This window comes from Scyliorhinus torazame, chromosome 25, assembly GCF_047496885.1.
Source record: "Scyliorhinus torazame isolate Kashiwa2021f chromosome 25, sScyTor2.1, whole genome shotgun sequence".
In the NCBI taxonomy this organism is placed as follows: Eukaryota; Metazoa; Chordata; class Chondrichthyes; order Carcharhiniformes; family Scyliorhinidae; genus Scyliorhinus; species Scyliorhinus torazame.
The window spans coordinates 32,137,462-32,152,456 of record NC_092731.1 but is presented as its reverse complement, the minus strand read 5'-3'; the positions used below and the strand labels follow the sequence as shown (position 1 = coordinate 32,152,456).

The 14,995-nt window shown below is 51.8% G+C and overlaps 1 protein-coding gene across 1 annotated transcript in view; it reads right to left on the bottom strand.

Annotated features, from left to right (window-relative positions):
- Window positions 1-576: 576 nt before the first annotated feature.
- The window catches only part of LOC140402250 (basic phospholipase A2 nigexine-like), a 66,165-nt gene continuing 51,746 nt past the window's right edge, over window positions 577-14,995 (bottom strand). The window contains exons 3-4 of the mRNA XM_072489880.1: window positions 13,663-13,769; window positions 577-961 (exon numbers count right to left, since the gene is read on the bottom strand). Coding sequence (XP_072345981.1) covers window positions 810-961; window positions 13,663-13,769 — 259 coding nt within the window. The 3' untranslated portion in view covers window positions 577-809. The remainder of the gene's footprint in view (window positions 962-13,662; window positions 13,770-14,995) is intronic.

The following is a 14,995-nucleotide window of genomic DNA, read 5'->3' as shown; positions in this document are numbered from 1 at the left end:
GAAAGAGGAATTGAGGCAAGGATCGGCCATAATAATTTTGAACGTGGAGCAGACTCGAGGGGCCGAGTGGCCTCCTCCTGTTCCCATTTCTCATGTTTTTATGATATTTGACAATGTCTCTGGTGAGAAGATTCCTGTAGTGAACACAGTTTGGTCTCACATTGCTAAAGAATTAAACAGTTTGCAATAACTGGGGGCAGGAGTCTGAATGAATGAGAGATTTAACACTATTTACTGGGGGTAATTGTGACCCGGGTTTGAGAGCCCACTTTATATCTCTCCCAATTTATATTTACACCGATTGCAGCAATGTCGAAATTACCCCACGAGTTGCAGCATTCGGCTCAATGAAGTTGGTATTTTCAGACTGACACCAGGGGTGTCTCTGTCATCATTTGAGAGCAGAGACGTGACGGCTGCTGCTGCTGTTACACCAGCAGGTGGCAGTGTCGCACCACAAAGTACAAAGAGAACAGCAGGATCCCATACTGTCTGCGAAAGATCAGAATGTCTGTGAAGAAACTAATTGGACACGCCCCCTGTATCAGTAATGAATAAACACTCCCACTCCCAGCATTGCATGCTTCAATCAGTGTGTTTTATTTCACCAGAATTGTAAAGTACATTTGAAATGAATTAAAGGTAAAACAGCAACAAAAGCGAGATCTGAGAGAGACTCAGTGAGCAATTAGAAATCAGGGAGACGGCGAGAGAGAAATCCCATCAATCACACCCGGAATATTCTATTGGAGAGATTCTTGTCAGTGTGACTCTCGGTCACATCCCCATCGCTTCATTGCGAGCTGGAGCTATGGGACGGTCTTGCACAGGTTTCGGTCATAATCCACAAACTTTGGGTTGAATGTGTGGCTGTTCTCCTTGATGCACAGGGCAGCTGCAATGCCACAGTCGCACAACTTCTTAACACACCCTGCGAAGTAAGACGTCACCGAGAAATCATCTGAAAAAGAGGAGAGAACAACTAAATATACACAGTGTAAAATAGGCACTGTAATGTCTCCATGGAAACACACACTGCAATACACACACATTAATGTACACACTAATGTGCTGGGTGGGGTTAAGGATGTGAGATTCCGCATCGTTGAAAAATCTTCATTGTTGTTGGGTCCTTAATGTTGTGGGTGACTCACAATGGTTGGGGTCAAATAATGTTCTTGAAGCTTCCTAAACAACGGGGCAGCTAACGTCTTCGAATGTCTCTGATGTTGTGCAAATGGCCGTCCTCAAGTTCTGGATGGTCATTAATTTTTAATCTAATACTTTGGTACTGAGGGGGTGGGTGGGGTCTGAAGCTGTGGAGAGTCTTTAACGTGGGTGGCCTGTAATCGTCTGCTGTGGATTCTGTCCATAGATTTTTAAATTCCACCATATTGTGATCGCTCCTTCCGAGAGGATCCCTAACTATGAGATCCTGAATCAATCCTGTCTCATTACACAGGACCAGATCTAGGACCGCTTGTTCCCTCGTAGGTTCCATTACATACTGTTCTAGGAAACTACCGCGGATACATTCTCTCAACTCCTCCTCAAGGCTGCCTTGACCGACCTGGTTAAACCAATCGACATGTAGATTAAAATCCCCCATGATAACTGCTGTACCATTTCTACATGCATCAGGTATTTCTTTGTTTATTGCCTGCCCCACCATAATGTTACTATTTGGTGGCCTGTAGACTACTCCTATCAGTGACTTTTTCGCCTTACTATTCCTGATTTCCACCTTAATGGATTCAACCTTATCCTCCATAGCACCGATGTCATCCCTTACTGTTGCCCGGATGTCATCCTTAAATATCAGAGCTACACCACCTCCCTTACCATCCACTCTGTCCTTCCGAATAGTTTGATACCCTCGGATATTTAACTCCCAGTCGTGACCATCCTTTAACCATGTTTCAGTAATGGCCACTAAATCAGAGTCATTCATGATGATTTGCGCCATCAACTCATTTACCTTATTCCGAATACTACGAGCATTCAGGTCAAGTACACTTATGTTGGCTTTTTTACCTCCGTTCTGAATCTTAACACCTCGATCAGTAACCCCTCCTAAGTTATATTTCCTCTCAACTTTCCTCCTAATTTTCCTTGTCATTGAACCCATATCTTCATGTAACAACCTGCCACGTCGCTTACCATTAATGTTTTCACTTCCCGTTTTATTCCTTTTAGTATTCCTGGTCTTCTTCACTGAGCTCCCGTCAGTCACTGTACCTTGTACTGTCGCCCTTTTTGATTTTTGACTATGGCTTCTCTGCCTTACACTTTCCCCCTTACTGCCTTTTGTTTCTGTCCCTGTTTTACTACCTTCCAACTTCCTGCATCGGTTCCCATCCCCCTGCCACATTAGTTTAAACTCTCCCCAACAGCTCTCGCAAACACCCCCCATAGGACATCGGTTCCAGTCCTGCCCAGGTGCTGACCGTCAGGTTTGTACTGGTCCCATCTCCCCAGAACCGGTTCCAATGCTCCAGGAATTTGAATCCCTCCCTCTTGCACCATCTCACGAGCCACGCAATCATCCTATCTATCCTGACATTCCTACTCTGACAAGTTTGTGGCACTGATAGCAATCCTGGGATTACTACCTTTGAGGTGCTACTTTTTAGTTTAACTCCTAACTCCCTGAATTCAGCTTGTAGGACCTCGTCCCGTTTTTTACCTATATCGTTGGTGCCTATATGCACCATGACAGCTGGCTGTTCACCCTCCCCCCACAGAATGTTCTGCAGCCGCTCCGAGACATCCTTGACCCTTACACCAGGGAGGCAACATGCCATCCTGGAGTCTCGATTGCGTCCGCAGAACCGACTGTCTGTTCCCCTTACAATTGAGTCCCCTATCACTATAGCCCTGCCATTCTTCTTCCTGCCCAGCTGCGCAGCAGAGCCAGCCACGGTGCCATGAACCTGGCTGCTGCTGCCTTCCCCTGGAGAGCCATCTCCCTCAACAGTATCCAAAGCGGTATATCTGTTTTGCATGGAGATGACCGCAGAGGATCTTTGGATCCTCTCTGTCTTCAGGTGATGTCCCGGAGGACTGGAGAATAGCTAATGTTGTTCCTCTGTTTAAGAAGGGTAGCAAGGATAATCCCGGGAACTACAGGCCGGTGAGCCTTACTTCAGTGGTAGGGAAAGTACTGGTGAGAATTCTTCGAGACAGGATCTACTCCCATTTGGAAGCAAATGGACGTATTAGTGAGAGGCAGCACGGTTTTGTGAAGGGGAGGTCGTGTCTCACTAACTTGATAGAGTTTTTCGAGGAGGTCACTAAGATGATTGATGCCGGTAGGGCAGTGGATGTTGTCTATATGGACTTCAGTAAGGCCTTTGACAAGGTCCCTCATGGTAGACTAGTACAAAAGGTGAAGTCACACGGGATCAGGGGTGAGCTGGCAAGGTGGATACAAAACTGGCTAGGTCATAGAAGGCAGAGATTAGCAATGGAAGGATGCTTTTCTAATTGGAGGGCTGTGACCAGTGGTGTTCCACAGGGATCAGTGCTGGGACCTTTGCTCTTTGTAGTATATATAAATGATTTGGAGGAAAATGTAACTGGTCTGATTAGTAAGTTTGCAGACGACACAAAGGTTGGTGGAATTGCGGATAGCGATGAGGACTGTCAGAGGATACAGCAGGATTTAGATTGTTTGGAGACTTGGGCGGAGAGATGGCAGATGGAGTTTAATCCGGACAAATGTGAGGTAATGCATTTTGGAAGGTCTAATGCAGGTAGGGAATATACAGTGAATGGTAGAACCCTCAAGAGTATTGAAAGTCAAAGAGATCTAGGAGTACAGGTCCACAGGTCATTGAAAGGGGCAACACAGGTGGAGAAGGTAGTCAAGAAGGCATACGGCATGCCTGCCTTCATTGGCCGGGGCATTGAGTATAAGAATTGGCAAGTCATGTTGCAGCTGTATAGAATCTTAGTTAGGCCACACTTGGAGTATAGTGTTCAATTCTGGTCGCCACACTACCAGAAGGATGTGGAGGCTTTAGAGAGGGTGCAGAAGAGATTTACCAGAATGTTGCCTGGTATGGAGGGCATTAGCTATGAGGAGCGGTTGAATAAACTCGGTTTGTTCTCACTGGAACGAAGGAGGTTGAGAGGCGACCTGATAGAGGTCTACAAAATTATGAGGGGCATAGACAGAGTGGATAGTCAGAGGCTTTTCCCCAGGGTAGAGGAGTCAATTACTAGGGGGCATAGGTTTAAGGTGAGAGGGGCAAGGTTTAGAGTAGATGTACGAGGCAAGTTTTTTACGCAGAGGGTAGTGGGTGCCTGGAACTCGCTACCGGAGGAGGTGGTGGAAGCAGGGACGATAGTGACATTTAAGGGGCATCTAGACAAATACATGAATAGGATGGGAATAGAGGGATACGGACCCAGGAAGTGTAGAAGATTGTAGTTTAGTCGGGCAGCATGGTCGGCACAGGCTTGGAGGGCCGAAGGGCCTGTTCCTGTGCTGTACATTTCTTTGTTCTTTGTTCTTTGTTGACACCTGCACTGCCTTCCTACTCTTGCTCTGTCTTTTGGTTACCCATTTTCTATCTCCCTCAGTACCTTTCACCTGCGGTGTGACCAACTCGTTAAACGTGCTATCCACGATGTCCTCAGCATCGCGGACGCTCCAAAGTGAGTCCATCCGCAGCTCCAGAGCCGTCAAGCGGTCTAACAGGAGCTTCAACTGGACACACTTCTTGCACGTGAAGTAGCCAGGGACAGTGGACGTGTCCCTGAGCTCCCACATCGCACACGAGGAGCATGACACGGGTCTGAGATCTCCTGCCATGTCTTAAACCTTCGGTAAACTTCAACAATTACAATTTACCAAAATAAATAAACAACGAAGAAAAAAATGAATATATATACCAATGAAAAGAAAAAGAAAACAGAAACACTACTTACCAGTCACTTACCAGGGATAAACAGCACCTCCTCCCCACCCAGCTTCGAATTCCCACCTAGATTCAAATTCCCAAACTCACTCTTTGCTGTCTCACTCTGTGCCGATTTGTAAATCAGGTGCAATTCAGCTCCGGTGTGAGACCATAGGGCTCACTGGGAGAACTCACTGGGAGTTGTAAATTCGTAATGACGTAAATTTATCCTAGGCAATTGTTCATTAAAGTCCATTTTCATTGTTGTCGCTGTGGCTGTCCCAGAAACCGCCCACGTCGCTGGGAAGCCCCCACATCCTCGTTGGGGGCGCTATTCACAAAGAGAGGAAGGATATGCAAATGAGCCAGCACTCTGCCGGTGAGAATTCCGAGCGATTCCCGGCCCAGCGGGCGCTCTAACCTCTGGAGCTGGAGTTAGCGCTAAAGACCCTGGAAGCTGGAGCTGTTTTGAAACCCTCCACTTACCACACTCACTGCAACCACCAAGATGGTTCACAGAAGACCTGCCCCCCAAGGTCGGGAGGCCCAGGTGGACCCACAGCTCCAGGCCAGTGAGGAGCGGGGGGACACCCTCTTCCCCAGTGTGGGCCGCAGGCTCGCGCCTGTCCTCCTGAACACTGCCTGGGAGGTGGTGGCAGAGTCGGTCAGTGAGAGAGAGTGGAGAACAGACTCGCCGGGAGGAGACAGCTGGTGATCCTGAGGGGTGGGGGTCACTGGTGAGGCCTCTGCCCTGAGAGGGGCAGAGAACCAGGGAGGCCTCCAAAGGCCACGGTGCAGGCGTCGAGGGGCCGGAGCATCGCGGGAAGGGGAAGAATGAAATGTCCACGCTGCTAATCGCATTTCAATGCTGATTCCGCATTTCCCCGCCGGTGCGAGTCACAAATTATTTTTGCCGCCGGGGAGGGTCCGGAGCATGCCGCCCAAATCGGCACAGACCCCCCGCTGGGTCAGAGAATCGCTGGGGGGCAGCATGAATCCTGCACCACCGCTCCGACGCCGGCTGCCGAATTCTCCGCCGCCAGTTTATGAGCGGGGGCGGGGATCACACCGCGCCGGTCGAGGGCTGTTGGCAGTGCCCCCCCGGCAATTCTCTGGGCCCCGATGGGCCGAGCGGCCGCCCGTTTTCAGCCAGTCCCGTCGGCGTGAAATGGACATGGTCCATCACGGCGGGACCTGGCTTGCCGGCCATCTAGCGGGGTCCTCAGGGGGGTGCAGGGGGGATCCGGCCCCGGGGGGAGGGGGGGGATGCCCCCACGGTGGCCTGGCCCGCGATCCGGGCTCACAGATCTGCAGGCGGGCCTGTGCCATGGGGGCACTCTTTCACTACGCGCCCGCCTCTGTAAGGCTCTGTCAAGGCTGGCGCGGAGGGAAAGAGTGCCCCCACAGCACAGGCCCGCCTGCAGATCAGTGGGCCCCGATCGCGGGCACGGCCACCGTGGGGACATCCCCCCCCCCTCCCCAGGGCCGGTACACGATGGCAGTCCGGCACGTGTGCCAACTCGCGCAGGCTGGCCGCGGCCCTTCGCCGCCGGTTGGCGCGGTGCCAACCCCTCCAGCGCTGGCCGAGCGCTCGGAAGTGCGGAGGATTCCGGAACTTCCGGGACGCCCGAGACCGGAGTTATTCGCGCCGGTACGGGCCACCCCGACAATTGCGGGCGAATCCCGTCCCTGATCCTCCGCCCGACCGTGATTCCCGTTTCCGGTGTCGCGAGGCAGAGAATCCAGCCCAATGTTCTCACACCGGAGCTGAATTCCACTGATTTGCATTCCCACTGGGAGCACAAATCAGGAAGCGACTGCCCCCCAGCCCCCGCAGCATGGGGATGACCTGCCCCACCCGTAAGGGGCTTCTGGCAGGTGTCTCTGTTCTGGGGGGCTTCCAGGCCGGGGTCTTTCTTGTGGCGGGGTCTCTGGTGGGGGTCTCTTTAATTAGGGGGCCTCTGGTGAGGGGGTGTCTGGTGGGGATGGGGTGGGAAGGTCTTGCATTGTGGGTGGTGGGGAGGGTGGCCCTCCATTGGACTTTGGGGGCAACTCCCGTAAAGAGTTACCCCCTTGGCCCACCGTGAGGCCCACCACATCAGGGCCACGCTGGTCAAGACCTGCACTAATTCCTGCCCATGTGATTCCCGGCCCAGAGGACCGGAGAATCCCGACGATTCGGAGAATATGGGGCACAGCCCAATAATAGGATGCAAATAAATCTTAATGACCCATTCACATTCTCCCGATGGTGCCCGTCGGCAATCCCGTTTCCTGCCCGCGCTGGATTCTCCGCTGCCCGCCGCTGGTAGCGGATTTCCCGATGCGACGGAGAATCCGGCCCTTAGTCTCCCAATCGGAAAGTTCCGGGCCTGGTCTCTTGAACATTCGAAATTTTAATCGCTTCACCATTGGTGGCCGTTGTCATGATATTCACGTGAACATCACAGCACATACACACATACATAATGATAGACAGATCAACGGACCAATCAACACACACAACACGACAGCCAATCACAGACAAGAGCAGACACAGTACAAAACAGGGAACACGACACTTCCTGAGCACTCGAGCAGGAGACGGCTCAGGGCACAGACCTCATTGCCAGCCACTCAGACATTCACCATGTGCTGAGTACCAGAGTTTACCATGTTAATAGTTGATTGAAATAAAACTGCGTTGTACCATTCGCAACCGTGTTGGGTCGTCTGTGGATCAGAGTACCCAACACTTCATGATACCAGGAATGATTTTACACCTATCCACAAATCTGCCATCCTGCGCCATGGACACCGTCAACACACCGCAGCCGCTGCAAGTCGCTCGAAACCTCGGCGTAAATTGGAAGCTGTTCAAGCAGCGCTTCCAATTCTTCCTGGAAGCCAATGACAAAGAGAGCGTCTCGGACACCAGAAAGATCGCCATCCTCCTCACCACCGCAGGGCAGCGCGCCATCCATGTTTACAACTCCCTGGTGTTCGCGGAAGGCGAGGACAAATCCAAATACAAGACGATCCTTCTCAAGCTCGACCAACACTTCAACGTCGAGGCCAACGAAAGCTTCGAGAGATATGTCTTCCAACAGCGCCTGCAAGGTAAGGATGAGCTCTTTCAGTCATTCCTGACGCATCTCCGCATCCTCGCGCAGTCCTGCGGTTACGACACCACCTCAGACTCCATGATTCGGGACCAGATCGATTTTGGGGTCGCCTCGGGCACCCTACGCCAGCAGCTTTTAAAAATGAAAGGCCTAACCTTAGCCTCTGCAATCGAAGCCTGTGTCCTGCACGAAAACGCGACTAGCCGCTATGCCCAATTTCAGGCGACCGAATCGGCGCGGCGGGGGTCCTACGCGGCCGGATCGGGGAGCCAGTGCCCCACGAGGCCGAACGGGTCTAGGTGATCGAGTTCCTCCCGGCCCGCGGCCCGGACGAGGGCGGCCAATTTGCGCGCTTTTCGGGACCTCCCGCGCTTGTGCGCGCCAAAACCTACGGCAACACTGAGGGACGTGATGCGCAGGCGCGCTCGACGCAAGACCAAACTGCGCATGCGCAGTGGCGCAACGAACGCTATGATGTCACAACGTGCGGCAACTGTGGAGCTGCACATTCAAAGCGGCAATGTCCCGCAAGAACCCGACAATGCCTACGCTGTGGCAAGGGGGGCCACTACGCTGCTTGCTGTCGAGCAGCTCAACCTGTCGATCTTCCACAACTCCGACAACCTCGTAGGGACGTGCGGACCATTCAGCCTCCCCATTACGAATCGTGCCCAGACGACATCCAGACCGGTGACACAGATGACCGAGACGCCTTGGGGGTTGCGGTCATTGATGGGAACCTAGTCAACACAATCAATCCAGGTGATGAATGGAGTGCCACCCTGACGGTCAACCGATCGCCGATCACTTTCCGCCTGAACACTGGCGCCTCCGCCAACCTCATAGCATGGTCAGACTTTTACGCCATGAAGGTCAGACCACCAATTTGGCCGTCCTGGTGCAAGATGGTCGACTACAACGGGAACGTTATCCTGGCCATGGGATCCTGCCAGCTCCAGGTGACACACAACACACACGCGGCCACACTCTCGTTCGAGATAGTCGGCTCATCGAAGGACTCCCTGCTAGGTGCACAGACATGCAAGGCTCTCCACCTCGTGCAACGAGTCCACTCTCTCTCTCCAGACAGCACGTCTGCCTTCCCGGAAGCAGAGTTTAATGCACAGCTCCAATCGCTCCTCGCCGACAACCAGGAGGCATTCGAGGGCATGGGAACACTGACATACACCTACAGAATTTGGCTCAAACCAGACGCCACCCCGGTCATTCACGCACCGCTCAGAATCCCTGCGCCACTCGAAGACCGCCTCAAGCAGCAGCTGCAGGATCTCCAGGACCAAGGGGTCCTATCCAGGGTCACGGAGCCCACGCCGTGGGTCAGCTCCATGGTGTGTGTCAAGAAGCCCTCCGGCGAGCTCCGGATCTGCATTTACCCTAAAGACCTCATAACAATATCATGAGGGAACACTACCCCATGCCCAAACGGGAAGAGATCACCAGTGAAATGGCCCAGGCGAAGATATTTACGAAACTGGATGGCTCTAAGGGGTTTTGGCAGATCCAACTCGATCCGTCCAGCCGAAAGCTGTACAACTTCAACACCCCTTTCGGCAGGTTCTGCTACAACTGGATGCCATTTGGCATCATCTCGGCATCCGAGGTCTTTCATAGAATCATGGAACAGATGATTGAAGGCATCGAAGGGGTGCGCGTCTACGTGGACGACGTCATCATCTGGTCCACCACACCGCAGGAGCACATATATCGTCTCCAACGCGTTTTTGCACGCATACAGGAAACAGGCCTGAGCCTGTTGTTCAACCGAGCCAAGTGTTCTTTCGGCCAAACCGAGCTGAAGTTCCTGGGGGACCACATTTCCCGGTCAGGGGTCCGTCCGGATGCAGACAAGGTGAGCGCCATCACAGCCATGCCGCAGCCGGCAGACAAGAAAGCAGTGCTACGCTTCCTAAGCATGGTCAACTTCCTGGGGAAGTTCATTCCCAACCTTGCCTCCCACATGACAGCTCAGCGCCACCTCGTCAAAATGTCCACAGAGTTCCAGTGGCAACACACACACCAGCTGGAATGGGAGGAGCTCAAACTCAAGCTCACCACTGCACCGGTATTGGTGTTTTTCGACACGTCTCGTGCCACTAAAATCTCGACTGATGCCAGCCAGTCCAGCATTGGGCAGTGCTCCTGCAGCGGGATGACACTGCCTCATGGGCCCCGGTCGCCTATGCCTCGCGGGCCATGACCCCCACAGAGCAGCGTTACGCGCAGATCGAAAAGGAGTGCCTGGGCTTGCTAACCGGTTGAGACAAGTTCCATGATTATGCGTATGGTCTTCCCTGGTTCACTGTTGAAACTGGCCACCGCCCCCTGGTCAGCATAATAAACAAGGACCTGAATGAGATGACCCCTCGCATCCAGCGCATCTTACTTAAACTCAGGAGGTACGACTTCCAACTGGTCTACACCCCAGGGAAGGACCTTATCATTGTGGATGTCCTCTCTAGAGCAGTGAGCACTCCGCCAGATTCGGAGGGGTTTGTATGTCAGGTCGAGGCAAATCTGCCAGCTGACGACTCCAGTTTGGCCCGTATTCGCCGAGAGACTGTGGCCGACCCCCTTCTACAACGTGTGATGCGCCACATGACGGGAAGGTGGCTCTAAGGGCAGTGCCCGCAGTTCTACCACGTCTGAGACGACCTGGCCGTCATTGATGGTGTCCTTCTGAAGCTGGACTGGATTGTGATTCCGTACAGCATGCACAAGCTAGTTCTCGACCAACTACACGAAGGCCATTTGGGGGTCGAGAACTGCAGACGGAGGGCCCGAGAGGCGGTATACTGGCCGGGCATCAGTGATGACATTGGCAATATGGTGCTCAACTGCCCCACCTGCCAAAGGTTTCAGCCGGCGCAACCTCCTGAGACGCTTCTGCCCCATGAGCTGGTGACGCCCCCCTGGGCGAAGGTGGGTGTGGACATCTTTCACGCGCTCGGCAGGGGCTATGTCATCGTCGTTGACCACTTTTCCAACTACCCAGAGGTCATACGCCTGCACGACCTCACGTCGTCTGCTGTCATAAGGGCCTGCAAAGACACCTTCACTCGACACGGCATTCCGATGACTGTCATGTCGGACAATGGGCCCTGTTTCGCCAGCCAGGAATGGTCATCGTTTGCGGCCTCATTTGGATTTACACACGTGAAGTCCAGCCCTCTGCATCCCCAGTCCAATGGAAAGGCGGAGAAGGGCGTTCACATTGTAAAGCGGCTCCTCTGCAAGGCTGCTGCTGCCGGATCGGACTTCTGCCTCGCCCTGCTGGCCTATCGCTCGGCCCCACTAGCCACTGGTCTCTCACCAGCCCAGCTGTTGATGGGTCGCGCCCTCAGGACCACTGTGCCCTCCATTCTGGCGCCCACAATCGACCATGCTCCGGTACTGCATAGGATGCAACTGCAGCGCGGTCGCCAGAAGAGGTCATATGACGCACGTGCAACTGATCTTCCCGCCCTGGCCCCTGGAGATGAAGTCCGCATCCACCTACCAGACGGTGGCTGGTCAGCATCTGCCGAAGTTCTCCGACGCGTGGCTGCCCGCTCGTTCCTGGTTCGCATGCCTGATGGATCCGTTCGTCGGCGCAATCGCCGGGCTCTTCGCCTACTTCCACGCTCGCTACGAGACCTTACACTGACACCGTGTCCTCCTGTTGTTCCTGATATCGACTTCGTGGAGCTGCCTGTTACCATGCCCCTTCCGTCGTCGCCCGTGGCCAGGCCCGTTCCTCAGCCGGCGGTTCCAGATCTACCCTTGAGGCGGTCAACCCGAATTCGGCGCCCACCTACTAGACTGGACTTATGAGACTGTTTATACATTGAACTCATGCAACCGCTGTGTTAATATGTTTATGTTCTTATCATTACAGGAACTCGTTTTATCGTTCAACAATTCCTCCTTCTTTGTTATGGTACAACCTCGTTATTATGTCACACCCGACATCGCCCTTTGTAGATAGTTAAGCCTCATTTGCGAAGTCTTGCACTTTGGAAAAAAGAATAGAGGCATGGACTATTTTCTAAACGGTGACAAAATTCATAATGCTGAAGTGCAAAGGGACTTGGGAGTCCTAGTCCAGGATTCTCTAAAGGTAAACTTGCACGTTGAGTCCGTACTTAATAAAGCAAATGCAATGTTGTCATTTATCTCAAGAGGCTTGGAATATAAAAGCAGGATGTACTTCTGAAGCTTTATAAAGCATTAGTTAGGCCCCATTTAGAATACTGTGTGCAATTTTGGGCCCCACACCTCAGGAAGGACATGAAATGAAATGAAAATCACTTATTGTCACAAGTCGGCTTCAATGAAGTTACTGTGAAAAGCCCCTAGTCGCCACATTCTGGCACCTGTTCAGGGAGGCTGTTACGGGAATTGAACCATGCTGCTGGCCTGCCTTGGTCTGCTTTCAAAGCCAGCGATTTAGCCCTGCGCTAAACAGCCCCTGGCACTGGAGCTGGTCCAGCGGAGATTCACACGGATGATCCCAGGAATGGTAGGGCTAACATACGATGAACGTCTGAGGATCCTGGGATGATATTCATTGGAGTTTAGGAGGTTGAGGGGAGATCTAATAGAAACTTACAAGATGATGAATGGCTTAGATAGGGTGGACGTAGGGAAGTTGTTTCCATTAGCAGGGGAGACTAGGACCCGGGGGCACAGCCTTAGAATAAAAGGGAGTCACTTTAGAACAGAGATGAGGAGAAATTTCTTCAGCCAGAGAGTGGTGGGTCTGTGGAATTCATTGCCACAGAGGGCGGTGGAGGCCGGGACATTGAGTGTCTTTAAGACAGAAGATGATAAATTCTTGATTTCTCGAGGAATTAAGGGCTATGGAGAGAGAGCGGGTAAATGGAGTTGAAATCAGCCATGATTGAATGGTGGAGTGGACTCGATGGGCCGAATGGCCTTACTTCCGCTCCTTTGCCTTATGGTCTTATGGTCTTATGTACATGCTGTAAATATTACACAAACACACATTTAGCTGCACTCACTACACATCTCTATTTAGAATCACGTAGGCACATAATCTTGTAAAAAACGGGGGATGTCATGATATTCAGGTGAACATCACAGCACATACATACACACATAATGATGGACAGATCAACGGACCAATCAACACACAAAACACGACAGCCAATCATAGACAAGAGCATACACAGTACAAAACAGGGAACACGGCACTTCCTGAGCACTCGAGCAGGAGACGGCTCAGGGCACAGACCTCATTGCCAGCCACTCAGATATTCACCATGTGCTGAATACCAAAGTTTACCGTGTTAATAGTTGATTGAAATAAAACTGCGTTGTACCATTCGCAACCCTGTTGGTTCGTCTGTGTATCAGAGCACCCAACACTTCAACCGTGTCTTCAGGTGTCTTGTCCCCAAGCTCCGAAATTCCCTCCCTCCACCTTTCCGTCTCTATTGAGACATTCCTTAAAACATCTTTAACAGAAGCTTTTGGTCGGTCACTTTGGATGTTTCATTACTCTGAAGGCACCACATAAATATAAGTTGTTGTTGTACTTTACTGATGTTGAACTATTGAGGGAAGTGAGAGGACAGGGAATCAGAGCAACTTCCCGAGGTCAACTTCGATTTTGTTTGGTGTTAACTTACCGCACTTGGGAATTCCATTTTCACAACTTGAAAGGTGCCATATATAAAAGACGGGACAACTCATAATTCCAGCTTCTCTAGAACAGTCATCGTGCACTTGACAGCATCTGAGTGGGTGACAAACAAGAGATATGATTTCAGATGTAAGTTTTTCACGGAGAGACTGAAACTCAGTCAGGGGATTAATGATTCCAAACAAGCCTCAAATTGGGTTCCCAACTCTGAAGAATTGTCCTGGAGATTTCAGGAACGAAAGATGAATCCTCCGGGAACACATTCCACATAACTGAGGGGATAAGGTCATTGCTGCCCTTTAACAACATGGTCTTCTCCGATTTTATTTCAACGCATTTGTTAATTGGAGAGAAACTGGGGGTGGGAGGGAAAAGCTGTTTCTGAAAAAACACCCAATCAGATGACAAAGAGTCTGTTCACTCTCCAATTGGTTTGGAAAGGTGGGCACCCCGACAGTGGACATGTCAGACCAATGGCAGCATGGAGGTGGCATGTTTGAGGCGGGAGGTGACATCATGAACGCTCCAGAAACATTCTTGGTATTGACATCATCAAACGTTTATTTTGTGAAAGAAAACGGAGCCCGGCCCACAACAAACATGGAGCCCAGCCCACAACGAACATGGAGCCCAGCCCACAACGGAAATGGAGCCCAGCCCACAACAAACATGGAGCACTGCCCACAACAAACATGGAGCACAGCCCACAACAAACATGGAGCCAAGCATACAACAAACATGGAGCCAAGCATACAACAAACGTGGAGCCCTGCCCACAATAAATATGGAGCCCTGCCCACAACAAACATGTAGAACAGCCCACAACAAACATGGAGCCCAGCCCACAATAAACATGTAGCCCAGCCCCCAACAAACATGGAGCCCTGCCCATGACAAACATGTAGCACAGCCCACAGCAAACATGGAGCTAAGCATACAACAAACATGGAGCCAAGCATACAACAAACGTGGAGCCCTGCCCACAATAAATATGGAGCCCTGCCCACAACAAACATGTAGAACAGCCCACAACAAACATGGAGCCCAGCCCACAATAAACATGTAGCCCAGCCCCCAACAAACATGGAGCCCTGCCCATGACAAACATGTAGCACAGCCCACAGCAAACATGGAGCTAAGCATACACAAACATGGAGCCCTGCCCATGACAAACATGGAGCCAAGCATACAACAAACATGTAGCACAGCTCACAACAAACATGGAGCACTGCCCACAACAAACATGGAGCCCTGCCCACAACAAACATGTAGCACAGCCCACAACAAACATGGAGCACTGCCCACAACAAACATGGAGC